General features: G+C 43.0%; 1 protein-coding gene across 4 annotated transcripts in view; it reads right to left on the bottom strand.

Moving 5' to 3' along the window:
- Positions 1 to 1,844: 1,844 nt before the first annotated feature.
- Positions 1,845 to 27,675, bottom strand: part of dip2a (disco-interacting protein 2 homolog A) — a 275,105-nt gene continuing 249,274 nt past the window's right edge. For all 4 annotated transcript variants that reach the window (XM_071341938.1, XM_071341937.1, XM_071341940.1 and 1 more), the window contains 6 exons: positions 20,645 to 20,706; positions 17,567 to 17,624; positions 16,135 to 16,209; positions 12,241 to 12,415; positions 8,345 to 8,468; positions 1,845 to 4,245 (listed from right to left, as the gene is read on the bottom strand). In XM_071341938.1, the coding sequence (XP_071198039.1) occupies positions 3,993 to 4,245; positions 8,345 to 8,468; positions 12,241 to 12,415; positions 16,135 to 16,209; positions 17,567 to 17,624; positions 20,645 to 20,706 (747 nt within the window). In that variant the 3' untranslated portion in view covers positions 1,845 to 3,992. The remainder of the gene's footprint in view (positions 4,246 to 8,344; positions 8,469 to 12,240; positions 12,416 to 16,134; positions 16,210 to 17,566; positions 17,625 to 20,644; positions 20,707 to 27,675) is intronic.

Below are 27,675 nucleotides of genomic sequence, written 5' to 3'. Positions count from 1 at the left end.
GGTAGAGGAACAACATGTTACATAGCAGGTATGGTGGATGACGGTAGTGGAACAACATGTTACATAGCAGGTATGGTGGATGACGGTAGAGGAACAACATGTTACATAGCAGGTATGGTGGATGACGGTAGAGGAACAACATGTTACATAGCAGGTATGATGGATGACGGTAGAGGAACAACATGTTACATAGCAGGTATGGTGGATGACGGTAGAGGAACAACATGTTACATAGCAGGTATGGTGGATGACGGTAGAGGAACAACATGTTACATAGCAGGTATGATGGATGACGGTAGAGGAACAACATGTTACATAGCAGGTATGATGGATGACGGTAGAGGAACAACATGTTACATAGCAGGTATGGTGGATGACGGTAGAGGAACAACATGTTACATAGCAGGTATGGTGGATGACGGTAGAGGAACAACATGTTACATAGCAGGTATGGTGGATGACGGTAGAGGAACAACATGTTACATAGCAGGTATGATGGATGACGGTAGAGGAACAACATGTTACATAGCAGGTATGATGGATGACGGTAGAGGAACAACATGTTACATAGCAGGTATGATGGATGACGGTAGAGGGACAACATGTTACATAGCAGGTATGATGGATGACGGTAGAGGAACAACATGTTACATAGCAGGTATGATGGATGACGGTAGAGGAACAACATGTTACATAGCAGGTATGGTGGATGACGGTAGAGGAACAACATGTTACATAGCAGGTATGATGGATGACAGTAGAGGAACAACATGTTACATAGCAGGTATGGTGGATGACGGTAGAGGAACAACATGTTACATAGTAGGTATGATGGATGACGTAGCAGGTATGATGGATGACGGTAGAGGAACAACATGTTACGTAGCAGGTATGGTGGATGACGGTAGAGGAACAACATGTTACGTAGCAGGTATGGTGGATGACGGTAGAGGAACAACATGTTACATAGCAGGTATGGTGGATGACGGTAGAGGAACAACATGTTACATAGCAGGTATGATGGATGACGGTAGAGGAACAACATGTTACAAAGCAGGTATGATGGATGACGGTAGAGGAACAACATGTTACATAGCAGGTATGGTGGATGACGGTAGAGGAACAACATGTTACATAGCAGGTATGATGGATGACGGTAGAGGAACAACATGTTACATAGCAGGTATGGTGGATGACGGTAGAGGAACAACATGTTACATAGCAGGTATGGTGGATGACGGTAGAGGAACAACATGTTACATAGCAGGTATGATGGATGACGGTAGAGGAACAACATGTTACATAGCAGGTATGATGGATGACAGTAGAGGAACAACATGTTACATAGCAGGTATGATGGATGACGGTAGAGGAACAACATGTTACATAGCAGGTATGGTGGATGACGTAGCAGGTATGGTGGATGACAGTAGAGGAACAACATGTTACATAGCAGGTATGGTGGATGATGGTAGAGGAACAACATGTTACATAGCAGGTATGGTGGATGACGGTAGAGGAACAACATGTTACATAGCAGGTATGGTGGATGACGGTAGAGGAACAACATGTTACATAGCAGGTATGATGGATGACGGTAGAGGAACAACATGTTACATAGCAGGTATGATGGATGACGGTAGAGGAACAACATGTTACATAGCAGGTATGATGGATGACGGTAGAGGAACAACATGTTACATAGCAGGTATGATGGATGACGTAGCAGGTATGGTGGATGACGGTAGAGGAACAACATGTACTTAACTTAGTCTCATACATGCAATACATGACTGCAACCTCTCACTCATTAGAGAAGTCTTCTGAGGGAATCATGTAATATCTCATCGCCTGGTCCTCATCAGACCCCATGTCTCGATGTGATCTGTGAGCTTTTTATTCATAATATCTTCAGCAAAAATATCTCCAGCTTCCACTAGATACAAACAATTCAAATGGTATTCATGTTGCAGCCACACAGAGAGAAGGGCTATGCTCCAAGTGTTTAAAGTGTGCACGTGTTCACATCCCTTCACCGATTAGAAAGGAAATGACTGGTATAACAAATATGGTGGAAAATCCCAGTAGACCACGCCTCCACCAATACAATGCTTTTAGATGTGTGGGAAGTAGTGAACAAGTGCACACTTCAGGAGATAGGAGATATTGGGACGTGCACAAGGGCGAATCACTCAACCTGACCTCCTCAGCCAACCAGCTGCCTCACATCAACACAAGTCAAATCAGACAGGAACAGGCATCTGGGAATACTTAAGGCCTCATTTAAGACATGTGGCAAGTTGATAATGTTAAATCACAATGATGTTCTTTGCCAGAGTATCAACTGATTACATGAAGTCTGAAACAACTAGTGTTTGAATAATATATTACATATTTTATACATTAAAGTTTTCTGTTTCAACAGTTATTTTTGTAATGGACTGCTGAGACCAAGGAGGACATGAAATGTGTCTTCAACTCTTCATGCCATAAAGTACTAATAACTGTACTGTATAAAATGGGAACATAACGTTGTTAAAGGAACCCAGCTGGAATGAACAATCAGTCCCTCCCATCTCCTCCACAGTGCTGGCATTAGCCTGCTCCTCTAGTCCCCTGCCTGCTCCTCTAGTCCCCTGCCTGCTCCTCCAGTCCCCTGCCTGCTCCTCCAGTCCCCTGCCTGCTCCTCCAGTCCCCTGCCTGCTCCTCCAGTCCCCTGCCTGCTCCTCCAGTCCCCTGCCTGCTCCTCCAGTCCCCTGCCTGCTCCTCCAGTCCCCTGCCTGCTCCTCCAGTCCCCTGCATGCTCCTCCAGTCCCCTGCCTGGTCCTCTAGTCCGATCTAGTCCCATGCCTGCTCCTCTAGTCCCATGCCTGCTCCTCCAGTCCCCTGCCTGGTCCTCTAGTCCCATCTAGTCCCCTGCCTGCTCCTCCAGTCCCCTGCCTGGTCCTCTAGTCCCATCTAGTCCCCTGCCTGGTCCTCTAGTCCCCTGCCGGGTCCTCTAGTCCCATGCCTGCTCCTCCAGTCCCCTGCCTGGTCCTCTAGTCCCATGCCTACTCCTCCAGTCCCCTGCCTGGTCCTCTAGTCCCATCTAGTCCCCTGCCTGCTCCTCTAGTCCCATCTAGTCCCCTGCCTGGTCCTCTAGTCCCCTGCCGGGTCCTCTAGTCCCATGCCTGCTCCTCCAGTCCCCTGCCTGGTCCTCTAGTCCCATGCCTACTCCTCCAGTCCCCTGCCTGGTCCTCTAGTCCCATCTAGTCCCCTGCCTGCTCCTCCAGTCCCCTACCTGCTCCTCTAGTCCCATCTAGTCGCCTGCCTGGTCCTCTAGTCCCATCTAGTCCCCTGCCTGGTCCTCTAGTCCCATCTAGTCCCCTGCCTGCTCCTCTAGTCCCATCTAGTCCCTTGCCTTCCTGGTCCTCTAGTCCCTTGCCTTCCTGGTCCTCTAGTCCCTTGCCTTCCTGGTCCTCTAGTCCCTTGCCTTCCTGGTCCTCTAGCCCTTGCCTTCCTGGTCCTCTAGTCCCTTGCCTTCCTGGTCCTCTAGTCCCTTGCCTTCTTGGTCCTCTAGTCCCTTGCCTTCCTGGTCCTCTAATCCCTTGCCTTCCTGGTCCTCTAGTCCCTTGCCTTCCTGGTCCTCTAGTCCCTTGCCTTCCTGGTCCTCTAGTCCCTTGCCTGTTCATCTACTTCCCTGTCTGGTCCTCTAGTCCCCTCTACAGCCCCACCAAGACCCATCACTATTCTGCTGGGAATCAAACTGAGAAACAAACAGGGAAAGAGAGACACCAAGAGGTTTCTGCTGTGGTCTATAGTCCATTTCTGCTGTGGTCTATAGTCCATTTCTGCTGTGGTCTATAGTCCATTTCTGCTGTGTGGTCTATAGTCCATTTCTGCTGTGTGGTCTATAGTCAATTTCTCATTCTCTGAGCGGCTCTCCCTCCTCCTTTGTTTACATGTTACATAGACGGGGTCCAGGTGTTTACATCTTGTTGACATGTTGTTGTTTACATATTGTAGGCCACATAAATGGGGTCTAGCTGGTCAGCCAGGAAGCCGTCCCGTAGGTGCATCCTCTGTTTCTCTCCTCTTGAGTTGATAGGTATAACCCCTGGATCCACCACCACCACCACACCTACTATCAGGTAGTGGTCCTCCAGAACCACGTTAGTCACCAGGGGAACTAGGTCCAGGGCCTCCTGCTCCGACCCAGACAGCTCCACTACTACCACCAGGAGGTTGGTCCACGTGAACACAGCACTGAGACGGGAATGAGAGAAGTTCAGATTATACCGTCAAGCATTAACACTGTGAGCTCCACTACAAGCAAGTAAAAACAGAACAGAGAGGAGGAGAGACGGGGGGAAGGCAGAGGAGGAGAGACGGGGGGAAGGCAGAGGAGGAGAGACGGGGGGAAGGCAGAGGAGGAGAGACGGGGGGAAGGCAGAGGAGGAGAGACGGGGGAAGGCAGAGGAGGAGAGACGGGGGGAAGGCAGAGGAGGAGAGACGGGGGGAAGGCAGAGGAGGAGAGACGGGGGGAAGGCAGAGGAGGAGAGACGGGGGGAAGGCAGAGGAGGAGAGACGGGGGGAAGGCAGAGGAGGAGAGACGGGGGGAAGGCAGAGGAGGAGAGACGGGGGGAAGGCAGAGGAGGAGAGACGGGGGGAAGGCAGAGGAGGAGAGACGGGGGGAAGGCAGAGGAGGAGAGACGGGGGGAAGGCAGAGGAGGAGAGACGGGGGGAAGGCAGAGGAGGAGAGACGGGGGGAAGGCAGAGGAGGAGAGACGGGGGGAAGGCAGAGGAGGAGAGACGGGGGGAAGGCAGAGGAGGAGAGACGGGGGGAAGGCAGAGGAGGAGAGACGGGGGAAGGCAGAGGAGGAGAGACGGGGGGAAGGCAGAGGAGGAGAGACGGGGGGAAGGCAGAGGAGGAGAGACGGGGGGAAGGCAGAGGAGGAGAGACGGGGGGAAGGCAGAGGAGGAGAGACGGGGGGAGGCAGAGGAGGAGAGACGGGGGGAAGGCAGAGGAGGAGAGACGGGGGGAAGGCAGAGGAGGAGAGACGGGGGGAAGGCAGAGGAGGAGAGACGGGGGGAAGGCAGAGGAGGAGAGACGGGGGGAGGCAGAGGAGGAGAGACGGGGGGAGGCAGAGGAGGAGAGACGGGGGGAGGCAGAGGAGGAGAGACGGGGGAAGGCAGAGGAGGAGAGACGGGGGAAGGCAGAGGAGGAGAGACAGGGGAAGGCAGAGGAGGAGAGACGGGGGGAAGGCAGAGGAGGAGAGACGGGGGGAGGCGGAGGAGGAGAGACGGGGGAGGCAGAGGAGGAGAGACGGGGGAAGGCAGAGGAGGAGAGACGGGAAAAGGACAAGGCAGGGGAGACAGGAGTTCAGTGGTCAGTTATAGAACTGACACAAATCATTTCCGAATCCATGCTACACAACACCTGACATTGAAAGTAGAGGTTGACCGATTAATTAGGGCCGATTTCAAGTTTTCATAACAATCGGTAATCGGTATTTTTGGACACCGATTTGCCGTTTTTTTTTTTTTACACCTTTATTTAACTAGGCAGGGCAGTTAAGAACATTCTTATTTTCAATGGCGGCCTAGGAACAGTGGGTTAACTGCCTTGTTCAGGGGCAGAACGACAGATTTTTACCTTGTCAGCTCGGGGATTCGTTTTTGCAATCTTCCGGTTACTAGTCCAACGCTCTAACCACCTGCCTTACATTGCACTCCACGAGGAGCCTGCATGGCAGGTTGACTACCTGTTTAGCGAGGGCAGCAAGAAGCCAAGGTAAGTTGCTAGCTAGCATTAAACTTATAAAAAACAATCAATATTAACATAGTTAACTACACATGGTTGATGATATTACTAGTTTATCTAGCGTGTCCTGCGTTGCATATAATCGATGCGGTGCCTGTTAATTTCTCATCGAATCACAGCCTACTTCGCAAGCGGGTGATTTAACAAGCGCATTCGTGAAAAAGCACTGTCGTTGCACTAATGTGTAACCCTAACCCTAACCCTAACCATAAACATCAATGCCTTTCTTAAAATCAATACACAAGTGTATATTTTTAAACCTGCATATTTAGTTAATATTGCCTGCTAACATTAATTTCTTATAATTAGGGAAATTGTGTCACTTCTCTTGCGTTCCATGCAAGCAGTCAGGGTAAATGCAGCAGTTTGGGCCGCCTGGCTCGTTGCGAACTGTGTGAAGTCCATTTATTCCTAACAAAGACCGTAATTAATTTGCCAGAATTGTACATAATTATGACATAACATTAAAGGTTGTGCAATGTAACAGCAATATTTAGACTTAGGGATGCCACACGTTGGATAAAACCCGGAACCGTTCCGTATTTTACTGAAAGAATAAACGTTTTGTTTTCGAGATGATAGTTTCCGGATTCGACCATATTAATGACCAAAGGCTCGTATTTCTGTGTTATTATGTTATAATTAAGTCTATGATTTGATAGAGCAGTCTGACTGAGCGATGGTACGCAGCAGCATTCATTCAAACAGGACTTTGTGCGTTTTGCCAGCAGCTCGTCGCTGTGCTTCAAGCATTGCGCTGTTTATGACTTCAAGCCTATCAACTCCCGAGATTAGACTGGTGTAACCGATGTCAAATAGCTAGCTAGTTAGCGGGGTGCGCGCTAATAGCGTTTCAAACGTCACTCGCTCTGAGACTTGGAGTAGTTGTTCCCCTTGCTCTGCATGGGTGACGCTGCTTCGAGGGTGGCTGTTGTCGATGTGTTCCTGGTTCAAGCCCAGGTAGGAGCGAGGAGAGGTGCGGAAGCTATACTGTTACACTGGCAATACTAAAGTGCCTATAAGAACATCCAATAGTCAAAGGTATATGGAATACAAATGGTATAGAGATAAATAGTCCTACACTTCCTGTAATAACTACAACCTAAAACTTCTTACCTTAATATTGAAGACTCATGTTAAAAGGAACCACCAGCTTTCATATGTTCTCATGTTCTGATAAAGGACCTTAAACGTTAGCTTTCTTACATGGCACATATTGCACTTTTACTTTCTTCTCCAATACTTGGTTTTTGCATTATTTAAACCAAATTGAACATGTTTCATTATTTATTTGAGGCTAAATTGATTTTATTGATGTATTATATTAAGTTAAAATAAGTGTTCATTCACTATTGTTGTAATTGTCATTATTACAAAAACATTTCGTAATTTTTTAAGATTTCTTATTTTATTATTATTATTATTTTTATTTATTTTTTTAAATCGGCCGATTCATCGGTATCGGCTTTTTTTGGTCATCCAATAATCGGTATCGAAAAATCATAATCGGTCGACCTCTAATTGAAAGATATCACGAGTCTCTGAGTTAATCTGTATCTTGTGTGTAGATGTGGGACTGTAGAGTCTCCTGTGTGTAGATGTGGGACTATAGAGTCTCCTGTGTGTAGATGTGGGACTATAGAGTCTCCTGTGTGTAGATGTGGGACTATAGAGTCTCCTGTGTGTAGATGTGGGACTATAGAGTCTCCTGTGTGTAGATGTGGGACTATAGAGTCTCCTGTGTGTAGATGTGGGACTATAGAGTCTCCTGTGTGTAGATGTGGGACTATAGAGTCTCCTGTGTGTAGATGTGGGACTATAGAGTCTCCTGTGTGTAGATGTGGGACTATAGAGTCTCCTGTGTGTAGATGTGGGACTATAGAGTCTCCTGTGTGTAGATGTGGGACTATAGAGTCTCCTGTGTGTAGATGTGGGACTATAGAGTCTCCTGTGTGTAGATGTGGGACTATAGAGTCTCCTGTGTGTAGATGTGGGACTATAGAGTCTCCTGTGTGTAGATGTGGGACTATAGAGTCTCCTGTGTGTAGATGTGGGACTGTAGAGTCTCCTGTGTGTAGATGTGGGACTATAGAGTCTCCTGTGTGTAGATGTGGGACTATAGAGTCTCCTGTGTGTAGATGTGGGACTATAGAGTCTCCTGTGTGTAGATGTGGGACTGTAGAGTCTCCTGTGTGTAGATGTGGGACTATAGAGTCTCCTGTGTGTAGATGTGGGACTGTAGAGTCTCCTGTGTGTAGATGTGGGACTATAGAGTCTCCTGTGTGTAGATGTGGGACTATAGAGTCTCCTGTGTGTAGATGTGGGACTATAGAGTCTCCTGTGTGTAGATGTGGGACTATAGAGTCTCCTGTGTGTAGATGTGGGACTATAGAGTCTCCTGTGTGTAGATGTGGGACTATAGAGTCTCCTGTGTGTAGATGTGGGACTATAGAGTCTCCTGTGTGTAGATGTGGGACTATAGAGTCTCCTGTGTGTAGATGTGGGACTATAGATATGTGGGTATAGATTAATGTGCCTCACCATTCAGCGATGCTCTTGTGTGAGCGGATAACGGACGTCTCGATGTCGATGGGATGGTACCTCATCCCTCGTAGCTCCAACGTCTCATCCAGAGACCCCACCACGTAGAGAGCATCATGACGTTCTGCAACACACAGTTTAGCAACATCCAATAAGAACTAACTATTACACAGCATTTCTTCAACTACTTCCTGACACGGTGCCGGCGCCCCCTGTATAAAGTCTGCTTATTGTTATTCTTATTGTGTTACTTTATATTATAACTTGTTCATGTCAGTAGGGGTCATTGTTAATGTCTCTCCTCTTGGTTCATGTCAGTAGGGGTCATTGTTAATGTCTCTCCTCTTGGTTCATGTCAGTAGGGGTCATTGTTAACATCTCTCCTCTTGGTTCATGTCAGTAGGGGTTAATGTCAGTAGGGGTTACAAAGTGGTGCACTGGACCTTTACTAATCCTGTATTAACAGACCTATATAGTAGTCTGTAACACTGGGCCTTTACTAGTCCTGTATTAGTGGACAGATATAGCAGTCTGTAACACTGGGCCTTTACTAGTCCTGTATTACTAGTCCTGTATTAGTGGACAGATATAGCAGTCTGTAACACTGGGCCTTTACTAGTCCTGTATTAGTGGACAGATATAGCAGTCTGTAACACTGGGCCTTTACTAGTCCTGTATTAACAGACCTTTATAGACGTCTGTAACACTGGGCCTTTACTAGTTATTTTTTAGTTTATTTATCCGTTATTTTACCAGGTAAGTTGACTGAGAACACGTTCTCATTTGCAGCAACGACCTGAGGAATAGTTACACGGGAGAGGGGGATGAATGAGCCAATTGTAAACTGGGGATTATTAGGTGACCGTGATGGTTGAGGGCCAGATTGGGAATTTAGCCAGGACACCGGGGTTAACACCCCTACTCTTACGACAAGTGCCATGGGATCTTAAGTGACCACAGAGAGTCAGGACACCTGTTTAACGTCCCATCCGAAAGACGGCACCCTACACAGAGCAGTGTCCCCAATCACTGCCCTGGGGCATTGGGATCTTTGTTTAGACCAGAGGAAAGAGTGCCTCCTACTGGCCCTCCAACACCACTTCCAGCAGCATCTGGTCTCCCATCCAGGGACTGACCAGGACCAACCCTGCTTAGCTTCAGAAGCAAGCCAGCAGTGGTATGCAGGGTGGTATGCTGCTGGCATAAACTAGTCCTGTATTAGTGGACAGATATAGCAGTCTGTAACACTGGGCCTTTACTAGTCCTGTATTAACAGACCTATATAGACGTCTGTAACACTGGACCTTAACTAGTCCTGTATTAACAGACCTATATAGCAGTCTGTAACACTGGGCCTTTACTAGTCCTGTATTAGTGGACAGATATAGTAGTATGTAACACTGGGCCTTTACTAGTCCTGTATTAGTGGACAGATATAGCAGTCTGTAACTGGGCCTTTACTAGTCCTGTATTAACAGACCTATATAGACGTCTGTAACACTGGGCCTTTACTAGTCCTGTATTAGTGGACAGATATAGCAGTCTGTAACACTGGACCTTTACTAGTCCTGTATTAGTGGACAGATATAGCAGTCTGTAACACTGGGCCTTTACTGTTTGGTCCGCTTCGTGTTTTAAATTTTGCCATGGAAAAAATCTTGCGAAACTGGTATCGTTCTGACCATACTTGCGGCACCACCGCTTGGTAAGGCAACTGCAAGGCACCGTACAGGGACGGCGCTAAAGAGGGTAGTGTATATGGCCGGTACATCACTGGGGCAGAGCTCCCTGCCATCCAGGACCTCTATACCAGGCGGTGTGAGTGGAAGGGCCAAAACATTGGTCATAGACTCCAGCCACCCAAGTCACAGACTGTTCTCTCTGCTTCCGCAGGGCTGTAAAGATGCCCCTGATCTGGAACCAACATGATCAACCTTCTCTACACCCAAGTCATAAAACTGCTGAGAACACTGCTAAATAGCTGATCAAATGGCTACCCCAGACTACCTGCACTGAACACTAACTATTTAAAACTAACTATCTTGACTCCATGCCCACACACTGGACTCCATGCCCACGCACTGGACTCCATGCCCACGCACTGGACTCCATGCCCACGCACTGGACTCCATGCCCACGCACTGGACTCCATGCCCACGCACTGGACTCCATGCCCACGCACTGGACTCCATGCCCACGCACTGGACTCCATGCCCACGCACTGGACTCCATGCCCACGCACTAGACTCCATGCCCACGCACTAGACTCCATGCCCACGCACTAGACTCCATGCCCACGCACTGGACTCCATGCCCACGCACTAGACTCCATGCCCACGCACTGGACTCCATGCCCACGCACTGGACTCCATGCCCACGCACTGGACTCCATGCCCACGCACTGGACTCCATGCCCACGCACTGGACTCCATGCCCACGCACTGGACTCCATGCCCACGCACTGGACTCCATGCCCACGCACTGGACTCCATGCCCACGCACTGGACTCCATGCCCACGCACTGGACTCCATGCCCACGCACTGGACTCCATGCCCACGCACTGGACTCCATGCCCACGCACTGGACTCCATGCCCACGCACTGGACTCCATGCCCACGCACTGGACTCCATGCCCACGCACTGGACTCCATGCCCACGCACTGGACTCCATGCCCACGCACTGGACTCCATGCCCACGCACTGGACTCCATGCCCACGCACTGGACTCCATGCCCACGCACTGGACTCCATGCCCACGCACTGGACTCCATGCCCACGCACTGGACTCCATGCCCACGCACTGGACTCCATGCCCACGCACTGGACTCCATGCCCACACACTGGACTCCATGCCCACGCACTGGACTCCATGCCCACACACATGCCTTACCCCTACCTACAGTATACTGCTGCTACTGTCTATCCTTTACCCCTACCTACAATATACTGCTGTTACTGTCTATTATCTATCCTTTACCCCTACCTACAGTATACTGCTGTTACTGTCTATTATCTATACTTTACCCCTACCTACAGTATACTGCTGTTACTGTCTATTATCTATCCTTTACCCCTACCTACAGTACACTGCTGTTACTGTCTATTATCTATCCTTTACCCCTACCTACAGTATACTGCTGTTACTGTCTATTATCTATCCTTTACCCCTACCTACAGTATACTGCTGCTACTGTCTATTATCTATCCTTTACCCCTACCTACAGTATACTGCTGTTACTGTCTATTATCTATCCTTTACCCCTACCTACAGTATACTGCTGTTACTGTCTATTATCTATCCTTTACCCCTACCTACAGTATACTGCTGTTACTGTCTATTATCTATCCTTTACCCCTACCTACAGTATACTGCTGTTACTGTCTATTATCTATCCTTTACCCCTACCTACAGTATACTGTTGTTACTGTCTATTATCTATCCTTTACCCCTACCTACAGTATACTGCTGTTACTGTCTATTATCTATCCTTTACCCCTACCTACAGTATACTGTTGTTACTGTCTATTATCTATCCTTTATCCCTACCTACAGTATACTGCTGCTACTGTCTATTATCTATCCTTTATCCCTACCTACAGTATACTGCTGTTACTGTCTATTATCTATCCTTTACCCCTACCTACAGTATACTGCTGTTACTGTCTATTATCTATCCTTTACCCCTACCTACAGTATACTGCTGTTACTGTCTATCCATCTCGTTGCCTAGTCACTATATTCCTCCTGTCACTAGTTCTTATTACATGTTCTTTATCTCTAACTCTGTGTTGATGGAAAAGGGCCCGTAAGGAAGCATTTCTCTGTTAGTCTACACTTGTTTACGAAGCATGTGACAAATATGTGATTTGATTTATCTGATGTCTGGACTCTAACCTCCACTGGCGTCGGTGAGCTCAGTGCGTCGTAGGAAACCCAGGTATCCTGTTCTGGCCCAGACCGTCTGCGTGTCTCCAAAGCTCAGCTTGGTGTTGAAGTGGTCCGCATGCACAGCATCCTCTCCATACACCGTGTAGTAACCGGTTGCATTGTGGGGGCTGCTCACCCACACCTGATACAATAAGATGGAGAGGTGTTAGCAGAGAGACAGGGGAAGATATATATATATATATATATATAAACGCAGCAAAAAAATAAACGTCCTCTCACTGTCAACTGCGTTTCTATTCAGTGAACTTAACATGTGTGAATATTTGTATGAACATAACAAGATTCAACAACTGAGACATAAACTGAACTGAAGTTCCACAGACACGTGACTAACAGAAATTGAATAATGTGTCCCTGAACAAAGGGGGGGTCAAAAGTAACAGTCAGTATCTGGTGTGGCCACCAGCTGCATTAAGTACTGCAGTGCATCTCCTCCTCATGGACTGCACCAGATGTGCCAGTTCTTGCTGTGAGATGTTACCCCACTCTTCCACCAAGGCACCTGCAAGATCCCGGATATTTCTGGAGGTAATGGCCCTAGCCCTCACCCTCCGATCCAACAGGTCCCAGATGTGCTCAATGGGATTGCGATCCGGGCTCTTCGCTGGCCATGGCAAAACACTGACATTCCTGTCTTGAAGGAAATCACGCACAGAACGAGCAGAATGGTTGGTGGCATTGTCATGCTGGAGGGTCATGTCAGGATGAGCCTGCAGGAAGGGTACCACATGAGGGAGGAGGATGTATTCCCTGTAACGCACAGCGTTGAGATTGCCTGCAATGACAACAAGCTCAGTCCGATGATGCTGTGACACACCGCCCCAGACCATGACGGACCCTCCATCTCGATCCCGCTCCAGAGTACAGGCCTCGGTGTAACACTCATTCCTTCAACGATAAGCGCAAAACCGGCCCCTGGTGAGACAAAACCGCAACTCGTCAGTGAAGAGCACTTTTAGCCAGTCCTGTCTGGTCCAGCGACGGTGGGTTTGTGCCCATAGGCGACGTTGTTGTCGGTGATGTCTGGTAAGGACCTGCCTTTACAACAGGCCTACAAGCCCTCAGTCCATCCTCTCTCAGCCTATTGCGGACAGTCTGTGCACTGATGAAGGGATTTGTGCATTCCTTGTGTAACTCGGGCAGTTGTGGTTGCCATCATGTACCTGTCCCGCAGGTGTGATGTTAGGATGTACCGATCCTGTGCAGGTGTTGTTACATGTGGTCTGCCACTGCGAGGACGATCAGCTGTCCGTCCTGTCTCCCTGTAGCGCTGTCTTAGGCGTCTCACAGTACATACATTGCAATTTATTGCCCTGGCCACATCTGCAGTCCTCATGCCTCCTTGCAGCATGCCTAAGGCACGCAGATGAGCTGGGACCCTGGGCATCTTTCTTTTGGTGTTTTTCAGAGTCAGTAGAACGGCCTCTTTAGTGTCCTAAGTTTTCATAACTGTGACCTTAATTGCCTACCGTCTGTAAGCTGTTAGTGTCTTAACGACCGTTCCACAGGTGCATGTTCATTAATTGTTTATGGTTCATTGAACAAGCATGGGAAACAGTGTTTAAACCCTTTACAATGAAGATTTGTGAAGTTATTTGGATTTTTACTAATTATCTTTGAAAGACAGGGTCCTGAAAAAGGGACCTTTATTTTTTGCTGAGTTTATATCTACACTATCGTTCAAAAGTTTGGGGTCACTTAGAAATGTCCTTGTTTTTGAAAGAAAAGCACATTTTCTGTCCATTAAAACCTTTTCTCAATAGGGGGTGCTGTTTACACTTTGTAGGAATTTCGTTCCCAAATTAAACTGCCTCGTACTCAATTCTTGCTCGTACAATATGCATATTATTATTACTATTGGATAGAAAACACTCTCTAGTTTCTAAAACCGTTTGAATTATATCTGTGAGTTAAACAGAACTCGAGTTGGAGCAATTTTCCTGTGAGGAAGTGAGAAGTCTGAAATCGAGGTCTCTGTTCCAGGGTCGGTTTATAAATTCCCTTGGAAGCTATGGGGCTACATGCACTGCATACGCCTTCCCCTAGATGTCAGTAAGCGGTGAGACTTTGAATGGAGTGGATAGCGCCATCTGGGGGAGTATAAAGGCTCTTGGAACGGAAGCACCGACCTTTTCGACGCGGGGCCTGACGCAGCAGGGACACCAGCATGGCTTTCGGTTTAGCAGTTCTATATCTCCGGCTCTGATTTAATTTGTTTTTTGTCTTAAAAACTTCATAAGGTAGTTAATTTAAACCGACTTATAGCAGTTTATATCAGTTTATTGCGATTTTCTGGAGTTTCTTTGTCAGGCGTTATCGTGAGTTGGGCACCTCTCCGGTACATCGCTAGCGTTAGCTGCTAATTCTACAGGAGTAGAGGACATCTTTCAACCAAAAGACGATTGTTCTGGACAAAGGACACATTGCCCAAGATTCTGATGTAAGCTCATCAAAAGGTAAGAGCTATTTATGATGTTAATTGGTATTTCTGTGGAAGAATGTAAAATTATTAGTCCGCCATTAATTTCGGCATGGTCTCGCTGTAACGCACGCTGTATGTCGAGTAACGTTAATTTTAAAAATCTAACACAGCGGTTGCATTAAGAACTAATGCATCTTTCATTTGCTGTCCAACCTGTATTTTTTTGTCAAGTTTACGATTAGTTATCGATTAGATTAGGTGAGATGGTCTTTCATTTGCTGTACGCTGTGTATTTTTCAGAAATGTTTTATGATGAGTATTTAGGTATTTGACGTTGGTCTCTGTAATTATTCTGGCTGCTTCGGCACTATTTCAGATTGCAGCTGCAATGTAGAACTGTGATTTATACCTGAAATATGCACATTTTTCTAACAAAACATATGCTATACAATAAATATGTTATCAGACTGTCATCTGATGAAGTTGTTTCTTGGTTAGTGGCTATTTATATCTTTATTTGGTCGAAATTGTGATACCTACCTATGCAGGAAAAAAATGGTGGAGAAAAAAAAGTTGTCTTTTGCTATCGTGGTTAGCTAATAGATTTACATATTGTGTCTTCCCTGTAAAACATAAACATCAGAAATGATGGCTGGATTCACAAGATGTGTATCTTTCATCTGGTGTCTTGGACTTGTGATTTAATGATATTTAGATGCTAGTATTTACTTGTGACGCTATGCTAGGCTATGCTAGTCAGCTTTTTTACTGATGGGGGTGCTCCCGGATCCGGGATTGGGACCAATTAGAAGTTAAAATGACATTAAATTGATCAGAAATACAGTGTAGACATTGTTAATGTTGTAAATGACTATTGTAGCTGGAAACGGCTGATTTTTTATGGAATTACTACATAGGCATACAGAGGCCCATTATCAGCAACCATCACTCCTGTGTTCTAATGGCACGTTGTGTTAGCTAATCCAAGTTTATCATTTTAAAAGGCTAATTGATCATTAGAAAACCCTTTTGCAATGATGTTAGTACAGCTGAATACCGTTCTGATTAAAGAAGCAATTAAATAGTACCAAAGCTGTCATCAAGGCAAAGGGTAGCTACTTTGAAGAATCTCAAATATAACATCTATTTTGTTTTGTTTTCATCACTTTTTGGTTACTACATGATTCCATATGTGTTATTTCATAGTTTTGATGTCTTCACTATTATTCTACAATGTAGAAAAAAGTAAAAATAAAGAAAAACTCTGGAATGAGCAGGTGTGTCCAAAATTTTGACTGGTACTGTATATACTATAGCAATCCTCCAGGGCCATACATAGTCATATAGTAACGGTCATCTGCCTCATAGTAGGACAGATAGAGGACATATAGCCATTTAATATGTAGTATTTGTCTCACCTCTCCCAGGTGGGAGTCTCCTAGAGGTCCTTTGGTCTCTGTGTTGGCGATGACCACCTTCACCCCAGGCAGGATCTGGTTAACACAACACATTGTTACTACGGTAACCCTAACCTTCACCCCAGGCAGGATCTGGTTAACACAACACATTGTTACTACGGTAACCCTAACCTTCACCCCAGGCAGGATCTGGTTAACACAACACATTGTTACTACGGTAACCCTAACCTTCATCCCAGGCAGGATCTGGTTAACACAACACAATGTTACTACGGTAACCCTAACCTTCACCCCAGGCAGGATCTGGTTAACACAACACAATGTTACTACGGTAACCCTAACCTTCACCCCAGGCAGGATCTGGTTAACACAACCCAATGTTACTACGGTAACCCTAACCTTCACCCCAGGCAGAATCTGGTTAACACAACACAATGTTACTACGGTAACCCTAACCTTCACCCCAGGCAGGATCTGGTTAACACAACCCAATGTTACTACGGTAACCCTAACCTTCACCCCAGGCAGGATCTGGTTAACACAACACATTGTTACTACGGTAACCCTAACCTTCATCCCAGGCAGGATCTGGTTAACATAACACATTGTTACTACGGTAACCCTAACCTTCACCCCAGGCAGGATCTGGTTAACACAACACATTGTTACTACGGTAACCCTAACTTTCACCCCAGGCAGGATCTGGGTAACACATCACATTGTTACTACAGTAACCCTAACCTTCACCCCAGGCAGGATCTGGTTAACACAACACATTGTTACTACGGTAACCCTAACTTTCACCCCAGGCAGGATCTGGGTAACACATCACATTGTTACTACAGTAACCCTAACCTTCACCCCAGGCAGGATCTGGTTAACACAACACATTGTTACTACGGTAACCCTAACCTTCACCCCAGGCAGGATCTGGTTAACACAACACATTGTTACTACGGTAACCCTAACCTTCACCCCAGGCAGGATCTGGTTAACACAACCCAATGTTACTACGGTAACCCTAACGTTCACCCCAGGCAGGATCTGGGTAACACATCACATTGTTACTACAGTAACCCTCACCCCAGGTAGGATCTGGGTAATGCATCACATTGTTACTACGGTAACCCTCACCCCAGGTAGGATATGCTTAACACAACATATTGTTACTACGGTAACCCTCACCCCAGGTAGGATCTGGGTAATGCATCACATTGTTACTACGGTAACCCTCACCCCAGGTAGGATATGCTTAACACAACATATTGTTACTACGGTAACCCTCACCCCAGGTAGGATATGCTTAACACAACATATTGTTACTACCTTAACCTTAATCCCAGGTAGAATCTGGTTAACACAACAATCAGATAACACAGTGCAGACACTAAATATTTCGGTCCACTATAAGAATCTATCCATGAGGTCTTACCTTGCCAGACTCCATGAGAGACAGACTGTGTGGAGAGCCTCTCTCTACCATACGAACCCTGGTGATATCACACACACAACAACTGTTATTAGTCAACCAATAACACATCAGATTACACAACATTAGCCAATCAAATGATTCGTTTTTATAATTCAGGTCTGGTTTATAGAAGGCCTTCCTGGACATAAAGACCTATATAATGTAGTCCAGGACATAAAGACCTATATAATATAGTCCAGGACATAAAGACCTATATAATATAGTCCAGGACATAAAGACCTATATAATGTAGTCCAGGCCATAAAGACCTATATAATATAGTCCAGGACATAAAGACCTATATAATATAGTCCAGGACATAAAGACCTATATAATATAGTCCAGGCCATAAAGACCTATATAATATAGTCCAGGACATAAAGACCTATATAATGTAGTCCAGGACATAAAGACCTATATAATATAGTCCAGGACATAAAGACCTATATAATATAGTCCAGGACATAAAGACCTATATAATATAGTCCAGGACATAAAGACCTATATAATGTAGTCCAGGACATAAAGACCTATATAATGTAGTCCAGGCCATAAAGACCTATATAATATAGTCCAGGACATAAAGACCTATATAATATAGTCCAGGACATAAAGACCTATATAATATAGTCCAGGACATAAAGACCTATATAATATAGTCCAGGACATAAAGACCTATATAATATAGTCCAGGACATAAAGACCTATATAATATAGTCCAGGCCATAAAGACCTATATAATGTAGTCCAGGACATAAAGACCTATATAATGTAGTCCAGGCCATAAAGACCTATATAATATAGTCCAGGACATAAAGACCTATATAATATAGTCCAGGACATAAAGACCTATATAATATAGTCCAGGACATAAAGACCTATATAATATAGTCCAGGCCATAAAGACCTATATAATATAGTCCAGGACATAAAGACCTATATAATGTAGTCCAGGACATAAAGACCTATATAATATAGTCCAGGCCATAAAGACCTATATAATATAGTCCAGGACATAAAGACCTATATAATATAGTCCAGGACATAAAGACCTATATAATATAGTCCAGGACATAAAGACCTATATAATATAGTCCAGGCCATAAAGACCTATATAATATAGTCCAGGACATAAAGACCTATATAATGTAGTCCAGGACATAAAGACCTATATAATATAGTCCAGGACATAAAGACCTATATAATATAGTCCAGGACATAAAGACCTATATAATATAGTCCAGGACATAAAGACCTATATAATATAGTCCAGGCCATAAAGACCTATATAATATAGTCCAGGACATAAAGACCTATATAATATAGTCCAGGACATAAAGACCTATATAATATAGTCCAGGACATAAAGACCTATATAATGTAGTCCAGGACATAAAGACCTATATAATGTAGTCCAGGCCATAAAGACCTATATAATATAGTCCAGGCCATAAAGACCTATATAATATAGTCCAGGACATAAAGACCTATATAATATAGTCCAGGACATAAAGACCTATATAATATAGTCCAGGACATAAAGACCTATATAATATAGTCCAGGACATAAAGACCTATATAATATAGTCCAGGCCATAAAGACCTATATAATGTAGTCCAGGACATAAAGACCTATATAATGTAGTCCAGGACATAAAGACCTATATAATATAGTCCAGGACATAAAGACCTATATAATATAGTCCAGGACATAAAGACCTATATAATATAGTCCAGGCCATAAAGACCTATATAATATAGTCCAGGACATAAAGACCTATATAATATAGTCCAGGACATAAAGACCTATATAATATAGTCCAGGACATAAAGACCTATATAATGTAGTCCAGGACATAAAGACCTATATAATGTAGTCCAGGACATAAAGACCTATATAATGTAGTCCAGGACATAAAGACCTATATAATATAGTCCAGGACATAAAGACCTATATAATATAGTCCAGGCCATAAAGACCTATATAATGTAGTCCAGGCCATAAAGACCTATATAATATAGTCCAGGACATAAAGACCTATATAATATAGTCCAGGACATAAAGACCTATATAATGTAGTCCAGGACATAAAGACCTATATAATATAGTCCAGGACGTAAAGACCTATATAATGTAGTCCAGGACATAAAGACCTATATAATATAGTCCAGGCCATAAAGACCTATATAATATAGTCCAGGACATAAAGACCTATATAATATAGTCCAGGACATAAAGACCTATATAATATAGTCCAGGACATAAAGACCTATATAATATAGTCCATGACATAAAGACCTATATAATATAGTCCAGGACATAAAGACCTATATAATATAGTCCAGGACATAAAGACCTATATAATATAGTCCAGGCCATAAAGACCTATATAATATAGTCCAGGACATAAAGACCTATATAATGTAGTCCAGGACATAAAGACCTATATAATATAGTCCAGGCCATAAAGACCTATATAATATAGTCCAGGCCATAAAGACCTATATAATATAGTCCAGGACATAAAGACCTATATAATATAGTCCAGGCCATAAAGACCTATATAATATAGTCCAGGCCATAAAGACCTATATAATATAGTCCAGGACATAAAGACCTATATAATATAGTCCAGGACATAAAGACCTATATAATGTAGTCCAGGACATAAAGACCTATATAATATAGTCCAGGACATAAAGACCTATATAATATAGTCCAGGACATAAAGACCTATATAATGTAGTCCAGGACATAAAGACCTATATAATATAGTCCAGGACATAAAGACCTATATAATATAGTCCAGGACATAAAGACCTATATAATATAGTCCAGGACATAAAGACCTATATAATATAGTCCAGGACATAAAGACCTATATAATATAGTCCAGGACATAAAGACCTATATAATATAGTCCAGGACATAAAGACCTATATAATGTAGTCCAGGACATAAAGACCTATATAATGTAGTCCAGGACATAAAGACCTATATAATATATTGAGGTAAAGGTGAGGTCAGTGGAATCATACCTTTCATGTCTCAGAGCTCTCATGTCCAGGTAAACTGTGGTAGGGTCTGGTCCTGACATGCCCTACACAGACAGACAGACGTGAACAACACAGGGTGACACAGGAAGCTGGTTCTGACCATGACAGACCTGACGCTTCAGACCCAGTACTGAATGGAGGGAAAGTGTAAGCTGATGATATCACTGAGATGGGAGAGTTATTGACAAAGCAGGGAGACAGACATCAACACAGCCATCTATACAACCATCTATACAGCCATCTATACAACCATCAACACAGCCATCTATACAACCATCTATACAGCCAAGTAAACAACCATCTATACAACCATCTATACAGCCAAGTAAACAACCATCTATACAGCCAAGTAAACAACCATCTATACAGCCAAGTAAACAACCATCTATACAGCCAAGTAAACAACCATCTATACAGCCAAGTAAACAACCATCTACACAGCCAAGTAAACAACCATCTAAACAGCCAAGTAAACAACCATCTACACAGCCAAGTAAACAACCATCTATACAGCCAAGTAAACAACCATCTAAACAGCCAAGTAAACAACCATCTAAACAGCCAAGTAAACAACCATCTATACAACCATCTATACAGCCAAGTAAACAACCATCTATACAGCCAAGTAAACAACCATCTATACAGCCAAGTAAACAACCATCTATACAACCATCTAAACAACCATCTATACAGCCAAGTAAACAACCATCTACACAGCCAAGTAAACAACCATCTAAACAGCCAAGTAAACAACCATCTATACAGCCAAGTAAACAACCATCTAAACAGCCAAGTAAACAACCATCTAAACAGCCAAGTAAACAACCATCTATACAGCCAAGTAAACAACCATCTACACAGCCAAGTAAACAACCATCTACACAGCCAAGTAAACAACCATCTATACAGCCAAGTAAACAACCATCTATACAGCCAAGTAAACAACCATCTACACAGCCAAGTAAACAACCATCTACACAGCCAAGTAAACAACCATCTACACAGCCAAGTAAACAACCATCTACACAGCCAAGTAAACAACCATCTACACAGCCAAGTAAACAACCATCTATACAGCCAAGTAAACAACCATCTATACAGCCAAGTAAACAACCATCTATACAGCCAAGTAAACAACCATCTACACAGCCAAGTAAACAACCATCTATACAGCCAAGTAAACAACCATCTATACAGCCAAGTAAACAACCATCTATACAGCCAAGTAAACAACCATCTATACAGCCATCTACACAGCCATCTAAACAGCCAAGTAAACAACCATCTAAACAGCCAAGTAAACAACCATCTATACAGCCAAGTAAACAACCATCTAAACAACCATCTATACAGCCAAGTAAACAACCATCTATACAGCCAAGTAAACAACCATCTATACAGCCAAGTAAACAACCATCTATACAGCCAAGTAAACAACCATCTATACAGCCAAGTAAACAACCATCTATACAGCCAAGTAAACAACCATCTATACAGCCAAGTAAACAACCATCTATACAGCCATCTACACAGCCATCTAAACAGCCAAGTAAACAACCATCTATACAGCCAAGTAAACAACCATCTAAACAACCATCTATACAGCCAAGTAAACAACCATCTATACAGCCAAGTAAACAACCATCTAAACAACCATCTAAACAACCATCTATACAGCCAAGTAAACAACCATCTATACAGCCAAGTAAACAACCATCTATACAGCCAAGTAAACAACCATCTAAACAACCATCTATACAGCCAAGTAAACAACCATCTATACAGCCAAGTAAACAACCATCTAAACAACCATCTAAACAACCATCTATACAGCCAAGTAAACAACCATCTAAACAACCATCTATACAGCCAAGTAAACAACCATCTATACAGCCAAGTAAACAACCATCTAAACAACCATCTATACAGCCAAGTAAGCAACCATCTATACAGCCAAGTAAACAACCATCTATACAGCCAAGTAAACAACCATCTATACAGCCAAGTAAACAACCATCTAAACAGCCAAGTAAACAACCATCTATACAGCCAAGTAAACAACCATCTATACAGCCAAGTAAACAACCATCTAAACAGCCAAGTAAACAACCATCTATACAGCCAAGTAAACAACCATCTATACAGCCAAGTAAACAACCATCTATACAGCCAAGTAAACAACCATCTATACAGCCAAGTAAACAACCATCTAAACAGCCAAGTAAACAACCATCTAAACAGCCAAGTAAACAACCATCTAAACAGCCAAGTAAACAACCATCTAAACAACCATCTATACAGCCAAGTAAACAACCATCTATACAGCCAAGTAAACAACCATCTATACAGCCAAGTAAACAACCATCTATACAGCCAAGTAAACAACCATCTATACAGCCAAGTAAACAACCATCTATAAAGCCAAGTAAACAACCATCTATACAGCCAAGTAAACAACCATCTAAACAGCCAAGTAAACAACCATCTAAACAACCATCTATACAGCCAAGTAAACAACCATCTATACAGCCAAGTAAACAACCATCTATACAGCCAAGTAAACAACCATCTATACAGCCAAGTAAACAACCATCTAAACAGCCAAGTAAACAACCATCTATACAGCCAAGTAAACAACCATCTATACAGCCAAGTAAACAACCATCTATACAGCCAAGTAAACAACCATCTATACAGCCAAGTAAACAACCATCTATACAGCCAAGTAAACAACCATCTATACAGCCAAGTAAACAACCATCTATACAGCCAAGTAAACAACCATCTAAACAGCCAAGTAAACAACCATCTATACAGCCATCTACACAGCCATCTAAACAGCCAAGTAAACAACCATCTATACAGCCAAGTAAACAACCATCTAAACAACCATCTATACAGCCAAGTAAACAACCATCTATACAGCCAAGTAAACAACCATCTATACAGCCAAGTAAACAACCATCTATACAGCCAAGTAAACAACCATCTATACAGCCAAGTAAACAACCATCTATACAGCCAAGTAAACAACCATCTATACAGCCAAGTAAACAACCATCTAAACAGCCAAGTAAACAACCATCTATACAGCCAAGTAAACAACCATCTATACAGCCAAGTAAACAACCATCTATACAGCCAAGTAAACAACCATCTAAACAGCCAAGTAAACAACCATCTAAACAGCCAAGTAAACAACCATCTAAACAGCCATCTATACAGCCAAGTAAACAACCATCTATACAGCCAAGTAAACAACCATCTATACAGCCAAGTAAACAACCATCTATACAGCCAAGTAAACAACCATCTATACAGCCAAGTAAACAACCATCTATACAGCCAAGTAAACAACCATCTAAACAGCCAAGTAAACAACCATCTAAACAACCATCTATACAGCCAAGTAAACAACCATCTATACAGCCAAGTAAACAACCATCTATACAGCCAAGTAAACAACCATCTAAACAGCCAAGTAAACAACCATCTATACAGCCAAGTAAACAACCATCTAAACAGCCAAGTAAACAACCATCTATACAGCCAAGTAAACAACCATCTATACAGCCAAGTAAACAACCATCTAAACAGCCAAGTAAAAAACCATCTATACAGCCATCTACACGGCCATCTAAACAGCCAAGTAAACAACCATCTATACAGCCAAGTAAACAACCATCTAAACAACCATCTATACAGCCAAGTAAACAACCATCTATACAGCCAAGTAAACAACCATCTATACAGCCAAGTAAACAACCATCTAAACAGCCAAGTAAACAACCATCTATACAGCCAAGTAAACAACCATCTATACAGCCAAGTAAACAACCATCTATACAGCCAAGTAAACAACCATCTATACAGCCAAGTAAACAACCATCTATACAGCCAAGTAAACAACCATCTATACAGCCAAGTAAACAACCATCTATACAGCCAAGTAAACAACCATCTAAACAGCCAAGTAAAAAACCATCTATACAGCCATCTACACAGCCATCTAAACAGCCAAGTAAACAACCATCTATACAGCCAAGTAAACAACCATCTAAACAACCATCTATACAGCCAAGTAAACAACCATCTATACAGCCAAGTAAACAACCATCTAAACAACCATCTAAACAACCATCTATACAGCCAAGTAAACAACCATCTATACAGCCAAGTAAACAACCATCTATACAGCCAAGTAAACAACCATCTAAACAGCCAAGTAAACAACCATCTATACAGCCAAGTAAACAACCATCTATACAGCCAAGTAAACAACCATCTATACAGCCAAGTAAACAACCATCTAAACAACCAAGTAAACAACCATTTATACAGCCAAGTAAACAACCATCTAAACAGCCAAGTAAACAACCATCTATACAGCCAAGTAAACAACCATCTATACAGCCAAGTAAACAACCATCTATACAGCCAAGTAAACAACCATCTACACAGCCAAGTAAACAACCATCTAAACAGCCAAGTAAACAACCATCTACACAGCCAAGTAAACAACCATCTATACAGCCAAGTAAACAACCATCTAAACAGCCAAGTAAACAACCATCTAAACAGCCAAGTAAACAAACATCTATACAGCCAAGTAAACAACCATCTATACAGCCAAGTAAACAACCATCTAAACAGCCAAGTAAACAACCATCTATACAGCCAAGTAAACAACCATCTATACAGCCAAGTAAACAACCATCTAAACAGCCAAGTAAACAACCATCTAAACAACCAAGTAAACAACCATTTATACAGCCAAGTAAACAACCATCTAAACAGCCAAGTAAACAACCATCTATACAGCCAAGTAAACAACCATCTAAACAGCCAAGTAAACAACCATCTATACAGCCAAGTAAACAACCATTTATACAGCCAAGTAAACAACCATCTAAACAGCCAAGTAAACAACCATCTATACAGCCAAGTAAACAACCATCTATACAGCCAAGTAAACAACCATCTAAACAGCCAAGTAAACAACCATCTAAACAACCATCTATACAGCCAAGTAAACAACCATCTAAAGAACCAAGTAAACAACCATCTAAACAGCCAAGTAAACAACCATCTAAACAACCATCTATACAGCCAAGTAAACAACCATCTATACAGCCAAGTAAACAACCATCTATACAGCCAAGTAAACAACCATCTATACAGCCAAGTAAACAACCATCTAAACAGCCAAGTAAACAACCATCTATACAGCCAAGTAAACAACCATCTAAACAACCACCTATACAGCCAAGTAAACAACCATCTATACAGCCAAGTAAACAACCATCTAAACAGCCAAGTAAACAACCATCTAAACAACCACCTATACAGCCAAGTAAACAACCATCTAAACAACCATCTATACAGCCAAGTAAACAACCATCTAAACAACCAAGTAAACAACCATCTAAACAACCATCTATACAGCCAAGTAAACAACCATCTATACAGCCAAGTAAACAACCATCTATACAGCCAAGTAAACAACCATCTATACAGCCAAGTAAACAACCATCTATACAGCCAAGTAAACAACCATCTATACAGGCAAGTAAACAACCATCTATACAGCCAAGTAAACAACCATCTATACAGCCAAGTAAACAACCATCTATACAGCCAAGTAAACAACCATCTAAACAGCCAAGTAAACAACCATCTATACAGCCAAGTAAACAACCATCTATACAGCCAAGTAAACAACCATCTATACAGCCAAGTAAACAACCATCTAAACAGCCAAGTAAACAACCATCTAAACAGCCAAGTAAACAACCATCTAAACAGCCATCTATACAGCCAAGTAAACAACCATCTATACAGCCAAGTAAACAACCATCTATACAGCCAAGTAAACAACCATCTATACAGCCAAGTAAACAACCATCTATACAGCCAAGTAAACAACCATCTATACAGCCAAGTAAACAACCATCTAAACAGCCAAGTAAACAACCATCTAAACAACCATCTATACAGCCAAGTAAACAACCATCTATACAGCCAAGTAAACAACCATCTATACAGCCAAGTAAACAACCATCTAAACAGCCAAGTAAACAACCATCTATACAGCCAAGTAAACAACCATCTAAACAGCCAAGTAAACAACCATCTATACAGCCAAGTAAACAACCATCTATACAGCCAAGTAAACAACCATCTAAACAGCCAAGTAAAAAACCATCTATACAGCCATCTACACGGCCATCTAAACAGCCAAGTAAACAACCATCTATACAGCCAAGTAAACAACCATCTAAACAACCATCTATACAGCCAAGTAAACAACCATCTATACAGCCAAGTAAACAACCATCTATACAGCCAAGTAAACAACCATCTAAACAGCCAAGTAAACAACCATCTATACAGCCAAGTAAACAACCATCTATACAGCCAAGTAAACAACCATCTATACAGCCAAGTAAACAACCATCTATACAGCCAAGTAAACAACCATCTATACAGCCAAGTAAACAACAATCTATACAGCCAAGTAAACAACCATCTATACAGCCAAGTAAACAACCATCTAAACAGCCAAGTAAACAACCATCTATACAGCCATCTACACAGCCATCTAAACAGCCAAGTAAACAACCATCTATACAGCCAAGTAAACAACCATCTAAACAACCATCTATACAGCCAAGTAAACAACCATCTATACAGCCAAGTAAACAACCATCTAAACAACCATCTAAACAACCATCTATACAGCCAAGTAAACAACCATCTATACAGCCAAGTAAACAACCATCTATACAGCCAAGTAAACAACCATCTAAACAGCCAAGTAAACAACCATCTATACAGCCAAGTAAACAACCATCTATACAGCCAAGTAAACAACCATCTATACAGCCAAGTAAACAACCATCTAAACAACCAAGTAAACAACCATTTATACAGCCAAGTAAACAACCATCTAAACAGCCAAGTAAACAACCATCTATACAGCCAAGTAAACAACCATCTATACAGCCAAGTAA

Source organism: Salvelinus alpinus, chromosome 14, assembly GCF_045679555.1.
Source record: "Salvelinus alpinus chromosome 14, SLU_Salpinus.1, whole genome shotgun sequence".
NCBI lineage: Eukaryota > Metazoa > Chordata > Actinopteri > Salmoniformes > Salmonidae > Salvelinus > Salvelinus alpinus.
The sequence above is the reverse complement of the archived record's forward strand: the minus strand, read 5'-3'. Positions and strand labels throughout refer to the sequence as shown.